At 38.6% G+C, this 18459-nt stretch overlaps 1 protein-coding gene across 1 annotated transcript in view; it reads left to right on the forward strand.

Moving 5' to 3' along the window:
- The window catches only part of LOC139452182 (major vault protein-like), a 45537-nt gene extending 29276 nt beyond the window's left edge, over window positions 1-16261 (forward strand). The window contains exons 21-26 of the mRNA XM_071233543.1: window positions 756-856; window positions 2548-2774; window positions 8181-8245; window positions 9762-9842; window positions 11258-11338; window positions 12076-16261. Of these exons, the coding sequence (XP_071089644.1) occupies window positions 756-856; window positions 2548-2774; window positions 8181-8245; window positions 9762-9842; window positions 11258-11338; window positions 12076-12201 (681 nt within the window). The 3' untranslated portion in view covers window positions 12202-16261. The remainder of the gene's footprint in view (window positions 1-755; window positions 857-2547; window positions 2775-8180; window positions 8246-9761; window positions 9843-11257; window positions 11339-12075) is intronic.
- The last annotated feature ends 2198 nt before the right edge of the window (window positions 16262-18459 follow it).

The raw sequence follows: 18459 nt of genomic DNA on the forward strand, positions 1-18459 counted from the left end.
TTTTTAAACACCTCAACGTTTGCCTGTGTTTGTCTGTCAGTGATGAAATTGTGAATGTTTACGTTATCTGATCAACTAGTCTGTCACCTCTGGTAGTCACCATCTTTGTGAAGCCATTAATAAGAACAGAGATCTGATTGGATATCATGTTTTCATACAAGGGGCACAACTCGTGATCTACATGAGATGGCGCCAGGAACAACCTAAGATATGTGGCCTTTATGTAGCAGACCACCTCTGTGGTCTGGTGGTAGAGCGTCTGCCCGGAGAGCGGAAGGGGTATGCTCCCCGGCCGCATCATACCTAAAGAAGTTAAAAGATGGTACTTGTTGTTACCCTGTCTGGCGCTCGGTATTACGGGGCTATAACAAGGACTGGTCGGCTCAGAGTCAGTATACTGTGTCTGAGTGGGGTTTTCATGTTAAACTGCGGCATGGTATCTCAGTGAGCTAGCACTATAAATCGGCATCAGTCCAGACTAGTACAAGAAGCCACACAAACACACACACGTACATGCACGTCGCTATATAAGTGCAATAATCTTAGACGCGACGTTAAACCCCATTTCACCTCACCTCACCTTTATGTAGCAAGCATAGAAACTAGGCTTTGATATAGCCCAGCGGACACGCTTGCCTCAGGAAGATGGATATAAGTTGCCTGACCAGTAGTATATTTTTGTGGCACTGTTAGCCTTTATTTCTGTAGGCCTTTGTTGAACATGTATAATGATTCTGTGTTCTTTATATCCCCAGGTAATTACCAGTATCGATGTTCAGAGCATTGAGCCATCGGACACCAAGATGAGGGACAGCCTCAGCAAGTCCATACAGATGGCCATTGAGATCGCAACAAGGTTTGTTATACCAGATTTCTTTCAGCAACCACCTCCGTGGCCTAGTGGATAGGACGTCTGACTGGAGAGCAGAAGGGTCAGTGATGGCTTGAATCCCTGGATGCATGCCATATATCACTGTGTATTCGGCAATTTATATTGTATCTAGAACTAGGGGGTTTTCAAGGGGGGTTTTCAAGGGGGGTTGCCCTAGAGCACGTAACACTGGAAATACCATGTCATCAAATCCGTACTGAAGTACACAAATTAATCATGTAATTACACTGTCTGGTTATAAAAAGGGTTCATTGTATATCTGGACTTATGTTTGTAAACTATTTTATTTAAGATTTCATTTAATATTATTTGCATTAATTTCGGTGAAATCATGTGTGTAGAAATCACACAACTCACCGTCACTTACGGCATCCATGGTCAGATTACCGCTATTGAAACCTTGATATGAACTTTAATTGACAGAGAATGGATATATATATATATCATAAATACCATTCTTTGACTTAAAGTTGTTGTTTGACTATTATATGTCACAATAAAATTTTCGGGAATGCAAGTGGGGGAGCCTTGACGGTGACTGATCAAATTGTTCCAAATGTAAAAAGTATCCGGCAGCAGTGATCAGTTGTACCAAAGTGCTATGCTTTTGGCTATTATTATTTAAAATATACATAGTAAGCTGAAACTAAAATAACACGATATTGGAATATACTATTCCTGAGAAAATAATAATTTCAGAAACAGATAGATGGTATTTGTTGTTACCCTGTCTGATGATCGGCATTTTGGGGATAAAACAAGGACATGTCGGCTTGGAGTCAGTTGCTGTGTCTGAGTGGGGTATCCATGTTAAACTGTTTCATGGTATCTTGGTGACCTAGCATAATAAAACAGGCTTTATAACTGACTAGTAGATGCAGCTATGCACATGCATGCAAGTCCAATAATCTTGAATGCGACGTTAACCTCATTTCACCTCACCTGTTTCAGCAGGTCAAAAGACTGCTGTCAGTGAAGTTGTCAATGTATCAAAATGTGTATCCGTAGAAATATCAATGTAATGTCAGCGTCCTCATTGTTCATAGTTTCACTAAATTCAATTCTATGACCTTTAGATTTTCAATCCTTTAAAGTTGAACGTCATTATATACGTGAATTTTTTAATAAAAGTAATTTTGTTCAATTATACGAAGATCAAATGGTTTCATTTGCAAACCAAGGAATCAAGGATGAATTGTATTAACCATTAATTTCCAATGAAATTAGTCCCTTCCCTGTAGGGATTCCAGGTTAGAATAGGGCCCATGCAACCAGTTAGGTGTCTTAATAGACTGGTGGTCAGTGTGAGTGACTTGGTTCGTTGTGCGGCATTATACCTCAATGGCGTGGATCATAGCTCACAGTATTGTCATTGAAAGTCCTGTTGTCATTGCAAGCTCTTACTGTTGATGATTTTGTTTTGTAGAATATGGTATATCTTGCTGATTTTTTTACTTTGTTTATTGTTATTTTAAGTAGGTATGCAGAGGTACAGCTCTTTATATATGATTTTATGTGTTCTCAGTCATGATTGATCATTACTCCGTCAACAGTTGCTTTGTTAAACAAAATTGTCAATCTTGAAATTTTAAACAAACCCCAGCACTGGTGGTGTTTAACCCAAGACTGCTAACGCCCCAATGCTTGCTTTGCAGGTCCGTAGAGAATGCAGCATCTCACGAGGCCGACAAGATCGAACAGGCAGCACGGGGACAACTGGAGAGACAGAAGCTGGCCAATGAGAAGGATGCAGAGAAGGAGAGGGCCAAGCTGCTGCATCTGTGTGCTATAGCTGCAGCTGTGGAGTCAACCGGTCAGGCCAAGGCTGAGGCGCAGGCACAGGCAGAGAGGATACTGATAGAGTGTCAGAGTGAGATTGAAGGTGAGCAGAGAGTGATTCAAAAGACATTCGGGTCTGTTTACCCCAATGTAGAAGTTCAAATCACTCAAATATGTCATCATAGACCAAATGTGTATTGATGTTCCATGCCTATCCACCATTCTCTCGGCAGCCATCTTGAAATTTTGGCCACCAGGAGTCTCTGGTGACAGAGTTTCTGATCTAAAAGTGTTAACTAGTGAGTTAGTGTGACAAGTTATATGCACTCTGTTTTAAAGGTTCCACAGTCTAAACATACATTTAAGAAACTTGTCGACCATATTGAAATTGGTAGCCATCTTGAATTTTTTAGATTTGTCAATAGTCAAAAATGTTCGGTAGTTGTGAATATCTTTTTAGAAACACAATAGGGCTATTTCACAATACAAAACATACTTTTTTTCATAAAATGATTGACCCTCATCAGACATATGAAAGATATATGGGTCATTCTCAAAAAATGTCAGAATTTCAACTAAGCAAAAACATCAAAATTGTCTTTTGTAAAATTCCTTTTTTATTGACTCAGTACACAAAGTAACTTCTGAATAATAATGTTAAGCAAAATGACACCTTAATAATCAATGATGTCCTAATTATGATGATTAATTAACACTGAATAGGAAAAATATGTCTGTCCTGTTACCATTTTAACAATTATATTTTCTGTAACAATATTTTTCAAAGTTCAACACAAATCATGTCAGTTCGTGTTTTTAAATGTATTGTTTAATATTTCAATGAGTACAATTAAAAAGAGATTGGATACATTATTTTATGGACAGATTTGTCCAGCATTTGAGTCAAATGAAAACATTTGAATTCATTCAAATCCAATATGACAAACATACCCTGATTATTGCATCTTATATTTGACACATATACTTCATTAGATGATATATGTTTGAATTCAAATATGTTCTTCTGAAAAATAAAAATAAATAATCAGTATATTTCTATTTTAAGTGCTGGTAACAGGACAGACAACGTAGTAACAGGACGGACAATTGAAAGTAACAGGACGGACAATCGGCTTTGATTGCAGATAACTATAATGTTCAGGAGTTTCAAGATTTTGAAATATCTGACAAATACGAAAAAAGTATGTGCAATTGATTACACCTGAACATATAAGGTGTAATTAACTGAATATTCTTGTATGTAATCTGAACTATAGTAACCGGTCGATAACAGGACGGACAATTGATAAGTAACAGGACGGACAAACTTATGTTTGCAGTCAACTATCCTGTTCAGAAGTTCAAAGTTTTGAACTCTGACAAATAAGAAAATGTTTTGCTTATTTAACAGTATCTGATCATATGGATGTTATTAACTGAATGTTCTTCTATGTAATCTGAATGTAGGATACTGGTAGGTAACAGCACAGACGGAAGTAACGCCAAAGACAATAACTTTTGCATTTTGGGTTAATCCCTAGAATTACAAAGAATTTAAATTGATTTAAACTTACACTAAATAGTCATGTGACAGTTTTTGTCATGAAGCAACAACACAATAACCAACTTTATCCATGTCAAACATCAACATAATCTGGAGAAAAAAAACTTGTCAGAAGATTTCCTGTTGAAGCTGTATTCTTTTGCAATTGTATTCGCAAATACTCAAATAAACGGTCTGAAAAGGTGAATTATAGTTTCCTTAAAAGTATAATTCACTTGTATCTATGATTATTTGATTAGTGCCAGAATTAAATGGTGCCTTTCATTCACCCAGAAACCACAGGTTGTTTATTGTTTCTTGTTTTATCATATCTGTAATAGCTTCCCAGTAAATGTTTTCAACACTGAAGTGGGAAGCAGTGCCTTCAATCTTCTTTCGTTCAGGAATGATGGTAATAATGTCCTCGTGCTTGTACCAGCATTTGTCCAGCAGGAGTCTTGGCCAAAAAAATAATTTTTGATCCCATTTTTTTGCCAGGCTTGTGCATGCATTGCCCATATATATCATAGGTAGAAACATCTATGTATCCAGGATATGGAAAACCATCATATAACTCTTCTCAAGACACTCTTCTGTATCATCTGGAACGGATAGTAAAATGTCACTCTCAATTTTCTCAACCTCACCCTTCTCCACCACACCACCTGTCTTCTCCACACTTTTTCTCAACCTCACCCTTCTCCACCACACCATCTGTCCTCTCCACACTTTTCACAACCTCACCCTTTTCCACCACACCACCTGTCCTCTCCACCCTTCTGTTGTTTTTTCATCAGATAACTATCTTCAACAAAGTAGTCTATTTTTTTATGTATATATGTTTTCTTCTAAACTGTGATAAATTTGAAAACATATCTCTTAATGTTTCATAAAATTAGAATATTTAGTGATTGGATAAGAAACGTTAGATAAAGATGACCAAATGTCTGTGCTGTTACTTTTAAGTCTTAACCAATTTTTTTTATTTAGCTTGGAAGATTTGTTCAGCCATAGCCTCTTGAATGCCTGTGTTATTTCAAAGGAATTATTTGTGTTAATATGGTAATTATATTATTGATTGGTTATACTAGGAAAGACAGTTTAAGGTGATGATAAGTCTGTGCTGTTACCACGGAATGTCTGTGCTGTTACTTTTTCATCAGATAACTATCTTCAACAAAGTACGGTAGTCTATTTTTTATGTATATGTTTTCTTCTAAACTGTGATAAATTTGAAAACATATGTCTTAATGTTTCATAAAATTTGAATATTGAGTGATTGGACAAGAATAGTTAGATAAAGCTGACCAAATGTCTGTGCTGTTACCAATATTTGTCTCTGCTGTTACTTTAAAGTCTTGAGCAACTTGTTTTTATTCAGCTTGGAAGATTTGTACAACTATAGCCTTTTGAATGTCTGTGTTATTTCAAAAGGAATTATTTGAGTTATTATGGTAATTATATTATTGATTGGTTAAACAAGGAAAGACAGTTTAAGATGATGATAAGTCTGTGCTGTTACCACGGAATGTCTGTCCTGTTACATGTTTGAAGGTAACAGCACAGACAGTAACAGCATAGACAAATTGACATTAATTACAGTTTTTTTTAATGAGACCTCCCTTTAAATGTTGAGACCACATGGCGTTGTGAACAGTTCATATTTTCTAATATTCTGAAAAAATGGTTTTAGAAAAAAATAATTGTTTTGGCAAAAATGAGCAGTAACAGCACAGACATAAGAAAAGAGTATTCATGATAGGACTAAACTTCCCTGTCAAGCAGAATTATCCAAGGTCTTCTCTCACTTGAAGGACACTGCTGCCATGATAGTACAGGAAGTAAGCTGTATTTCTGTTATTTTGAATCATGGGAATCTTGAAGGATTATTTATTTTTCAGTTTTGATCCATCCTGGTAACAGGACAGACACTTTTTTATGTACAAGTGTTTCTTACCAAAAACCAATATAAATAAAAGAGTGTAACTTCAAAAGATAATTTTATATCATGAGTTAGAAAGGTAATGTACAATATATAAACATTATTTACATAATATTTTTTATTTTTAGCAACATTAAACAATGTTGATGTGCAAACTGGGGGTTACGGACACACCCTTCAGCTCAATTTAACCGCAATTAAGCAGTTTTAATTAAAATAAAATACCTAATAAGAAATACTGAAACTTAACTTTCAGACACCATGGTATGTTCTACGAAAAACACTTGTGTTTAAACATATCTAAAATAAATATTTTAATTGTTATTCAACTCGGACTAAAAAACTCACTTTTTTTTAGAATGACCCATATATTGGATTATGCAAATTAGACATATTTCCCAAACTGTGATTCCTTTGGACTTTTAGTATGTTGTTTTGGGGACCTTGTAGAAATGCATTGTGATGACATAAATTCTGTTGCAATTTGTTCAAAGTTCAGTGAAAAAATGGTCGAGATTGCCTGGACTATTGAAGGAGATTGTTGCCTAAATTCATTAAATTTTCTGGTCCTTGGCGTATAATGGTAGGTGTATTTTCTGGTCATGCCAAGGAAGAGAGGATACTCATAGTGTTAGTGAGTTGGGTTTTACTCCAATTCCAATAGCAATATTTCATCAATATCACGGAGGGACACAAGGACAGGGCTTCACTCATGGCACATGTGGGGAATCGAAACACTGGCCTCAGGGGTGACAAGCAAATGCTTTGACCGCAAGGCTACCCCAAAGCTCATAGTGTCAGTTTGTTTGTTGTTTAACCATGTTAACTCCGCACTCAGCAATATTTCAGCTATATGACTGCAGTCTGTAAATAATCGAGCCTGGACCAGACAATCCAGTGATGAGCCTTGATCTTCGCAATTGGGATACGATGACATGCATCAACCAAGTCAGCTCGCCTGACCACCCAATTCCATTAGTCGCCTCATTCGACAAGCATGGGTTGCTGAAGAACTATTCTAAGCCAGATCTTCATGGGTATCACAGTATCAGAGTAAGATTGAAGGTGCATTGGGTGCTACAGGATGATATTGAAATAAATTGTTACATGTGACTACTTGTCATGTAGTTGTTCTATGGCTGGTTCTGTTGAATCCTTGCTGGTCTGACCAGGACTAGACAAATCTAAATGTCGGTGTAGCAAGTCCAATATTGTCCATGGGAAAGGTGTAGACTCTTCACCATGAGTTCCGATGGGAGAAAATTGAGAAAGTGAAAGATTGTCCAGATGAACTTCAGAAAACCTCCAAGTAGATTGAGTGTGAGGTGATGTATTTATAGACACTTTTAAATGTCTTAAATTGGCACAAGGGATGTCACGATTTGACCAACTTCTGATATGTATTGCAATACTTTGCTTATGTATTGTAATACTTAATTTATAGCCGCAATTTTGAGTGCATTTATATATTTCAAAGGGCATAAACACTATCATAAAGGCTTCTCATGTTTGAAATACCTCTCATTTCAATCAATACTTTATTTTAGGGAAAACTGGTGTCTAGGCTTAAGTACCTTCTATTACTTTGATCAAATAGAAAATTCACCATTCACACAATACATTAGATGTGCACCCAAAATGTTTGAAATGATATGGGATTAAAATATGAATCTATACAGGATTGAAATATGAATCAAAAACATAAGTGTATCGCGTATTGTATCGTTTGAGAATATTATTGATACATTGATGTCTTAGTGAATCATGACATCCCCAGTTGGAGCTGTGCACTTCAGCTGCAGGTGTTGAATTAGGCCCAGACAGACACATGTCCACCATCACAGGTTCCTGCTGTGTTGGGAACCTGAAGACTCAGGTTTGATGGTCGGTAAGAAAGAATTATTACTAAAGAATCGTGAATGATAAACCACTGTTAAAATAACTATCTAAGAGAGAGCTGAGGACTCCAGCTGGAGTGGGTAGTAAACAATGGCCTTCTTTCCTGAACTTGATCTTTATTTCAGCTGCAAAACTGAAGGCCGAGGCAGAAGGAATAGAACATCAAGCTAAACTGGAGACACAGAGCATGGTAACTATTGATGCTTGACTGTCACAGAGCATGGTAACTATTGATGCTTGACTGTCACAGAGCATGGTAACTATTGATGCTTGACTATCACAGAGCGTGGCAACTATTCATGCTTGACTGTTACAGAGCATGGTAACTATTGATGCTTGACTGTCACAGAGCATGGTAACTATTGATGCTTGACTGTTACAGAGCATGGTAACTATTGATGCTTGACTGTCACAGAGCATGGTAACTATTGATGCTTGACTGTCACAGAGCATGGTAACTATTGATGCTTGACTATCACAGAGCGTGGCAACTATTCATGCTTGACTGTTACAGAGCATGGTAACTATTGATGCTTGACTGTCACAGAGCATGGTAACTATTGATGCTTGACTGCCACAGAGCATGGTAACTATTGATGCTTGACTATCACAGAGCATGGTAACTTTTGATGCTTGACTGTCACAGAGCATGGTAACTATTGATGCTTGACTATCACAGAGTGTGGCAACTATTGATGCTTGACTGTCACAGAGTGTGGTAACTATTGATGCTTGACTATCACAGAGCGAGGCAACTATTGATGCTTGATTATCACAGAGCATGGTAACTATTGATGCTTGACTGCCAAAGAGCATGGTAACTATTGATGCTTGACTATCACAGAGCGAGGCAACTATTGATACTTGATTATCACAGAGCATGGTAACTATTGATGCTTGACTGCCAAAGAGCATGGTAACTATTGATGCTTGACTATCACAGAGCGTGGCAACTATTGATGCTTGACTGTCACAGAGCGTGGCAACTATTGATGCTTGACTATCACAGAGCGTGGCAAAGATTGATGCTTGACTGTTACAGAGCATGGTAACTATTGATGCTTAACTGTTACAGAGCATGGTAACTATTGATGCTTGACTGTCACAGAGCATGGTAACTATTGATGCTTGACTGTCACAGAGCATGGTAACTATTGATGCTTGACTGTCACAGAGCATGGTAACTATTGATGCTTGACTGCCACAGAGCATGGTAACTATTGATGCTTGACTGTCACAGAGCATGGTAACTATTGATGCTTGACTGTCACAGGCGGCAACTATTGATGCTTGACTGTCACAGAGCCATGGCACTTGACTATGAGAACACTCTGGACCTAAAACACTCTAGTGAACAGAAATCACTGAGACTATGCAAGCTTAAATTTCTTAATGATAAACTCCCGTGCGGACCTGGATACTTTATTGTGACTTGTTGTCATTGACAACCAAAGTGGTCAGGTAAGCTGATACCAAGTCATTATTCCTCAATGGGATGGGACTATCCTCATAATGACAGTCCCAGTTTTCTACGTGTCCAGACTTCATTAGTTACAGGCCAGTGTTGATGTGGCTGGAATATGTCTGCCTACAGCATTAAGAAACATTCATTCACACAATCTTAATATTTATTTCTATAGACCTTCAGTTCTTGCAGAAAGTAAAAGTTTCCAAATTTGTAAAGAATATTGTGACTTCTGTGACAGGTGAGGCAGGGCGAGATCAACTACCTGCGAGGTCGTAACAAGCTCCACCTGGACAAAGAAAGAAGAATGGCAGAGATTGAGGTGAGCAGAATCCCGATACATACAGATCCAGGGTAGAATAGGTCTTCAGCAACCCATGCTTGTCATAAGAGGCAGCTATGTTGTAGTGACAGGAGACTAATGGAATTGGAAGGTCAGGCTCGCTGACTTGGATGATGCATGTCATCGTCGACCCTTTGCGTAGATCGATGCTCAGGATGTCAATCACTGGATTGTCTGGTCCAGACTCGATTATTTACAGACCGCCGTGATATAGCTGGCATATTGCTGTGCGGCGTTAAACAACAAAACACACACAACATGCCTTATTCTGTTTCAAGAGCAGCTTTGGTTTGACGACTTGTGTGCGAGAGTTTTCCGTGTCACATCCTACAGTCACTATACCCACCAGACTGTGATTTATAACTGTTTTTGTCCCTGAACAGTTCTGGTTGAGTTTCATGGGGACAAACACAAAACACATGGAATTACCTCTCTCCATCAAAGATTTAAGATGGAACTAATGGGGAAGTCCAATCAGAGCCATTGTTAGAAAGTGGATTGCAAGGTTTTTCAGAATAAATGTAAATAAGTTGCATTGCAAGTGCTGGGGTAAGCAAGAAGTATGGCTGTTTGAATCAAAACTATAGATTCATGTTAATATACCTGATATTTCTATTTTGGTAAGAAGAAAACTCAGAAGTACAGAATGTCAGTGTTTTATTTCTTCAATCTGTAATTGAAATTCTCATCTTTAGAAGGCTTTCAGCTTCTTCAATGAGTAAGTGAGTGAGTGAATTAGGTTTAACGCCGCTTTTAACAGTATTCCAGTTATATCACGGCGGGTCAGCTTAATGTGGGAGGAAAGCCCGAAGTGATGCAGGTCTCAGACGTTTACCACTTCGGTGAAACCCACGAGCACGGGTATGGTGCTGACAAACCTAGAAACATAATCAGGGCGAACCGGGATTCGAACCCACAACCATAGGTTTCTGGCGTGCCCAAGGGACGCAACTCTTCACAACGAATCGCGGCGCCTTAGACGACTGGGCCACCCGTGCCCCCTGCTTCTTCAATGACATGACATCCATGAAGTGTGCCATGAATGGTCACCAGCCTGAGCCCCCCTTGTTTGTGTCCCATGAACCCTCAAAATTTATTTCTGAGAAGCCCCTGAACTTGAACATAGCTAGAGCCAGTGCAGTAATCCCTGTGTTACTGCGTGAGTGATATGCTGATGTGTTGTATTCCAGTCAGTCGCAGATGACCAAGGGGAGGCAACTCTTGTGTGACTTGTTTTGTCTCATAGAAAATGGTTCTGAATAGGAATAAAACATATTAGAGCCCATTGATAAGTCTGTACCAGTAATATTCATAGGCTATGAAGAAACCATACTATCAATTATAAGATGCTAACAAATCTTGACAATGATGACGTGATTTCTGTATATTCCCAGGTGAACAAGTTCCAGGAGATGATTGAGAGTGTTGGCCAAGAGACCTGTGCAGCCATGGCCCAAGCCGGACCAGATACCCAGGTGAGACTGTACAAGTGCTGTAGAATTTTCTCTACAGAGTGGTAGGTCAGTAGAGGACGTAACGTGTACGCGAGACGGCTCTCCCGTCTCGCGTACAAGTGACCACCTGAGAGGGGTCACTCATATGCGTGACGGCCAGTCAGTGGTCCATGGATTTCTGCATGTTGCACAAAATGTCTCTACAAGTGTTATTTGTGGTAGGTGTTTGCTGGACCCATCGGCATCCTCAGAATTGGTCTTTTTATGCCTAGCTGAGATAGATTCTGGTCACTCCCCAGTCTTTCGCTGTGTCATTTTTTCATGAACTCCCAATCCCCCATCCCATTATGACTCAATGATTTTTAAAGAAAAATAGGCCACACCCACTGAAATACTTTAAGCAATCCCAATGTAGATTTATGAACAAGGTAGCTATGGAGGAATCCCATCTTGGATGAGCTGTCTGCATATATAGGTACTTTCATCTGCTACTCGGATTCATACAGCTTGCACTTCGGTTTTTCGATTTATAATTACATGAACAGAAAAATATACCTGTTAATATCTATCTGTAGACATGTTCCTTACCTGTAACAGTTACGGTGGGGATTCCCAGTTAGAGCCTTTGATCGACATTAACCCAATTTTGATTCCCTCCTCCCTCTCTCTCTCTCTCTCTCTCTCTCTCTCTCTCACACCCACCCACCCACCCACTCACTCACTCACTCACTCACTCACATGTTGCCTTTGTTCTTCAGACTCGCTTGCTGAAGGCACTAGGGATGAAGAGTGTGTTGTTCACTGATGCCCAGAATCCCCTCAACCTATTCAACACGGCAGATGGTCTTGCATCTATGGGAGGCAAGGAGCAGACATCTGCCTGAAGTGCTTCGTCTTGTCACCCATTGGTTCTCCACCGATAGTCCTTGCTAGAACCATGGCTTGCCTGGACACAAGGACAGCTCACAAAATGTCATCAGTTTGGAGAAATGTAATTAAAAGAACAACAATAAACTGGTATAATATGATAAGAAATAAATTAAGTTTAACAACAAGAGATAGATATTCTGGATAAAGGTTAGTGAAAGGACAGGGGGTGGGGTTGGCCAAGGTGCTGCAATTCACTGTGCAGAGTTGAGTCCCTTGGGCATGCCTGAAATATATAAGAGCATGGGTTCTAATCCCTGTTGGCCCTGATTATGTTTCTAGGTGCATTATACCCATGCTCATGGGATTCACCAAAGTGATAAACATCTGAGCTTTGGGATTTCCTCCCGCATCAAGCTGATACGCCATGATATAACTGGAATGCTGTTCACTGTGGCATTAAACCATACTCACTCTGTGCTGAGTGAGTGCTTTGTAACGCCACCAGAGACAAGAAGAAGACCAGAATCATTCCCAGACATTTGCAGCAGGCCATCAGCTGGGGGTACCAGAAATGGGCTTCACACATTGTACCCATGTCGGGAATCTAATCCAGGACTTCGGCGTGACAAGCGAACACTTTAACCACTGGCCTACCCGACCACCCATCACTAATGAAAGCACATGTCCATTCAAAGTATAACTCCAGTATGCAATATCATCAACATTGAAGTAAAGCACTTGTGATATTAATGAGAACATTAGCATAATATGTTTTCAAGTTTGGTTCATTTGGATTTCTTTTGATGCCACAGCTTTGGGCTGTTGAAATTCCTTCTTGGCCAAAAGAACCAAGATGGACAAACAAATGTTTGACTACCATTGTTATTGTTACTTGTATAGAAGATGTAAATCGTGAAATTAATGTGAGCATGTCGTTAACGTGAAAAATCTGTGTCACTCTTGCTTGGATTAATAATGTGATGCACATTGGGATTGTTCCATCATAGTAGCTGCATAGGATTACCAGAAACAGCAGTCAGGGGAAGACAAAACCCATCTCTTTATGACATGATTGGATTGACAGGTAGTTTCACGTAAAGTACAAAGGCAGGGCTGCTTGCATTTATCTCATGATGCATTTTAGACTGGGAGTCAGCACTCGCATTAATTACATGATTTAGCATTAAGTGCCTTTACCATATACAGAGCATGGTATGACATGTTTGCTGATGATGAGAGAGGTTGTATGTCTTGAAATTTCCGTATAGAAAAAGTAATTGACACTTTAGTCTGTGATATTAATCTGTAGTTACTTCACCATGATTACTGAGTTTTGGAGTGCTGCTTTTTGTGAGGAATTGTTATCATTTCATGTAATTGTCTCCTGAAATTAATGTGAATTAAACTAAGGTCCCCAAATCATCTTAAATTAGCACAACACATATTCCGAGTTTAGAACAACAACAAACAAATTATTTTGTAATGTGCACAGAAAGCCTCATGTAGTATCATATATATATTTATTTTTAGAGTTATGTTATATTCTCTACAATCACATTTATTGTATATAAAGAATATACCATGTAGACCACTTCAACCAATGAAATGAATGTGTTTTGCATGTGTTTGAAGAACCTGCAAGAGGCTATGTTGGATAAGGTATTTTACCTGATAACTCAAGTTATAACGAATCACAATCTTTCTTCTCACACTACTTAATGTGTACATGATTCCTATACATTTGTAAGGCAAGTAGAAAATCTTTTGAACAAGATCTGTGAGTGGATTTAACAAGTCAGAATCTTTTGGGTAACTGCTCTAAGAAATAAAAAAATATCACTGAAAGGAGGAGACAGGTTTTTTGACGACCTACATTACAGATCTTTTCAGGACATCCAGTGGATAGTTTTGTTAAATTAATGTTTATCCAGTATTTTCTGTGAAATTTCACATTTTCTCTTTACCTGTAATGTGGAAAAAACCTGGCGTCCATTAAGCTGGCAAGTTTTTAAAAACAACTGGATATAGGATATGAACTTTGTGCCTTACAATATCTCAAATGTTTTGCAATTTATTCTACTTCTGTGCATTACTGCATGTAGTGTGTCTCTGTATAGTAAGACTGTCAACATGACAGTAGAGCTGATTTGTTCCATAGACATGAGAGGTTTCTATAAAATGATTCAAACATTGGACCTAGGTTGGTTGCATATCTTTCTTTGGGAAGTTAGTTTGAAAGAATGAAAGAAGGAAATTTGTGCATGATATTTATTACCGTATTCACCATATTAAGCGACCTGCTCCAATATGTATCCCCTGACCAACCTTGAGACCAGTCTGTAAGTAATATTCATAAGCACCCTGTACAAAGTCCAAATATACAACCCCTATTTTCTTGTGAATATAACAGATTTTTAACGGGAAACAGCAATACAGAATGGGTTTTGGTAACTATTAACATTTTTGTTTCAACATTTGAACTTGACTACCTCAGGATCTCTGAAAACAAACTTTACTTGTGTTTGGTTTTAATAAGCACCCCTCACTCCTACCCAATGTCTATTATCTTAGAACCCAGATCGCATATTACAGTGAATATGGTAACATAAATCAGGGAAATCTTGACCATTAAGTATTGATCTACCAGGAATGTTTTGTAGTGGTAGAGGCAGTGACGTCACCTGCAGGTGAATAGAAGTTTTATTCTCTGTTCATCCCTGGTGAACTAAGTTGCTGAGGGACTGTTACAAGTGTCTAGTTTCTGTTACTAGTATCTACCGTATTTCCTCTATTAGACGCCCGGGCTTCTATTTATTTCGGACAAGCCTTTGACCCGGCGTCAATTAGAGGCCCGGCTTCTATTAATACCCCCATTTCACTATGACCACGAATGTCCCTAATTATTATGTAATTTAGGTCCCAAAAAGACCGTATTCGACCCATTAAGCGCCAAGGGCGCTTAAAAAAAGACAGAAAGGGTGGGCGCTTATTGGGGACAATTCAGGTCAAATTTGCGTAAATTCATCAGTAAGCCTTACCGCATTTTCTTGAGAATAGTGCGCACTTTTTTTCCAAAAAACACAGCTGTGTAGAAGGGGGTGCGCAGTATACACGAATTAATGAGTTTTGATGTTTTTTCCCCCCATGGAAAGACATTACTGTGAGCACGTAACACCGGAAATACCATGTCAACAAATCCATACTGAAGTTCGCAAATTATTCATGTAATTACACTGTCTGGCTATAAAAAGTGTTCTTTGTATATCTGGACTTTTGTTTGTAACTTATTTCATTAATTTTATTCAAAATTCCTTTTAATAAAAATCGTGTGTGAAGCGACCGGAAGATCGCACAACTCACCGTTATTAACAGCAACCACAATCAGATTACCGCTATTGACGCCTTGAAACGAACTAAAGTTGACAGAGAATGGATACATATATCATAAATACCATACTTTGAATCGTTAAAAGTCCTATTTGTTTTTGTTGGACGATTCTATGTCAACACGTAAGTCTCGCGATCACGTGCACGGGAGCCTTGATGGTGACTGGTCAGACTGGTTCCATGTAAAAAATAATACCCGGCAATAGCGATCAGCTGCTTCGCTTAGGGTTATTATTATTTTAAATATGTTTAGTAAAAGCTGCATCTAAATTGATAAGATTGGGGGAGGGGCGCTTAATGGGTCGAATACGGTAATTAATTGTATCAATTGATCGACCCGGCATCTGTTAGAGGCCCGGCTTCTATTTTTTGCACTGAACAATTGACCCGGCTTCTATTAGAAGCTCTGCGTCTAATAGAGGAAATACGGTAGTCTCCAGAGGTATGAGGTCATTAGGCTTGAGATCACAAATTTTGAGAACAAAGAGTTTAAATTGACGAGGCTTGAGATCTCAAGTTCTAAATACTAAGGTATGAGAGCTCCTGGTTTGAGAAGAAAGATAAGACTGATAATCCTACATGGCTCGTGAGCCACACCTGTTGACAACCAACCCCATTGTGATAGTGTTTCGTTATCAATGTTTATTAGAGATTTATCTTTGTATCTTTTGATACTGTTGAGGACAACTGTAGTATATACATACATATATATTAATTTGAGTAAAATCACTTTCTGTACTTTGTTGTTTTGTTGTTATTGTGTTTACTGTGCATGTATCTGAAAATATATAATCGACATTTCACTTGAGTGAAATAACATTTAATGCCGAAACTACTTTTAATCCGGTCAGTTTTCAAAATTCATGCTAGCCCGCTAGTCCGAGACTACTAAATAGTGCATGTGACAAGTTAAAATCCGATCATGGTAGTCCTCATTGACAAGTAGCAATTGTGGGCTATAACTGAACCAGTTCTCTATGCTTTAATTTTGCTACAATATGAAAAAATGACAGAAAATGGTAGACATAGACATAGAACATAGTAAACATTTGTATCTTTTGCAAGCATGACTAGCTACTAACTCTGAGAAATAAGTTTGACACTTGCCCTCTAGACTAGTCTTTGAAAAAATGAATTTCTGAGGCTATGAATGATACTAGTTGTCAGACTATTGACATGTGAGATCAGTGAGATAATGCTTAATAAGAAATAGAGCATGGCTTTTCGTTTAAAATGTTGATCTCAGCTCTTACCCTGTGCTGTAGACTATGATCAAGTCTCTGAAATGAACATATCTTACAGAAGAAGAAAAACAGCTGTTAAATTATCTTAATAAGAATATAATAGGAGCCAGGAAACTCTCTTCAATTGCAGTAATCTAGACTTTCCAAACGTTATAGACTTGCATGGACTGTATTGGATATATTTGTATCAGTGTCTGTATAACAGACTACCTGTGCTGGTAACCTATCAGATTTGTCACGTCATGTCATGTCATGAGATGAGAATGTCATTTGACATGAAAAGCCAGCAATAACACAAATAAATCTTGACCTATAAGGAAAAAATATTCAAAAGAATCAGACCCAGTTTCCTGACTCATGTTTCCTGCCATTAATGATTTGTTTTCTAAAAATGATGCTGAGCGCCAGGTGATAAGTGTGCAAGGTTATTCTGAAACCTCACTACAACTGTAATAACGATGTTGATGACCATACTACCCTGACTTCAGTTAAGCCAACTATAGTGGTGCCAAGGGGCTGGAATTCTCTGTGAAGAGTCGCTTCCCTTAGGCATGCCAGAATCAGCGTAATAATGCTTTTGTAGCCTGGAAGTAAGTGTGGCACGAATTATTTTCGGTTTAAGGAAACAAAATTGCTCGGTTTTGCCAAACAAATGCCACAGATTCACTTGCAGTTTATTTATTCATCGGGAATAATAAGGAAATATACATGCAACTACCTGAGACGGTGCTCTTTATTGTTCAAGTTTAAGGAGTAAATTAAATGAAAGAATGAATAATAAATTGCACAGTCCCAGCAAAGGAAGGGAGATAATAACGTTACACAATGAAAGAATTAGTCAAATTGGAGTTGCTTCCCCTACTACGAACCCGTGCTGTGTAGCATTACGTGCGCTTCATTCACTGTGCGCGATGCGAGGTGTCAGATTGGCGGGGCTAACGCCAGGGCATCGATCCTTTTTCGCATGTGAAATATATGACTATATGCATTTTCGCTTTTGTTCATGTCCAATATCATAATTGTTACTGAAAGGGTAACCCATATCTGGCCGATCATTGAACATGGGATGCTGTGGTCACAATGGGTGTTGGGAATGGATGCATAGATACGTGGATATTTGGCCGGAAGTAACGACTCAAACCACCTTATATATATATATGTATATGTACCATGACCGGAGTACAATCCGCCTTGATATACCTGTAATATCAGCTGATTACGAACCGCTTTGTATGTGTAAAATGACTGGATAACAAACCGCTTTGATATACCTGTAATATTACCTGATTACAAACCGTCCTGTTATATGTGTAGCTTCACAAGATTAGAAGCCGCTTTAATACTAGTATATATGCAATGTTGGAGCTTGGAAAACGTTACTAGTTGCCTTGGAGAAAACGACTTCGGGAACTATGCGAAGCCTATGCCATTTACACTGTGCTGAACACCACAACACAATGTTAAGCAACGTCGGTCGCGGGGAGTAGTTGAGGGGTGACCGCGCTCGATGGTATGATCCTTGAGAGTTTCTAGGGCTTTGTGACTTTGTTCAAAATATGTTTCTGTTCACCCTGCAGCGAATGGATACCCGGCAGGATGAGTGGGGATATGATGCGCCACACAGGCAGCTTGGGGTGTATG

The sequence above is a fragment of the Haliotis cracherodii genome, unplaced genomic scaffold (genome assembly GCF_022045235.1).
Source record: "Haliotis cracherodii isolate W230 unplaced genomic scaffold, xgHalCrac1.p SCAF_9, whole genome shotgun sequence".
NCBI classification, from domain to species: Eukaryota; Metazoa; Mollusca; class Gastropoda; order Lepetellida; family Haliotidae; genus Haliotis; species Haliotis cracherodii.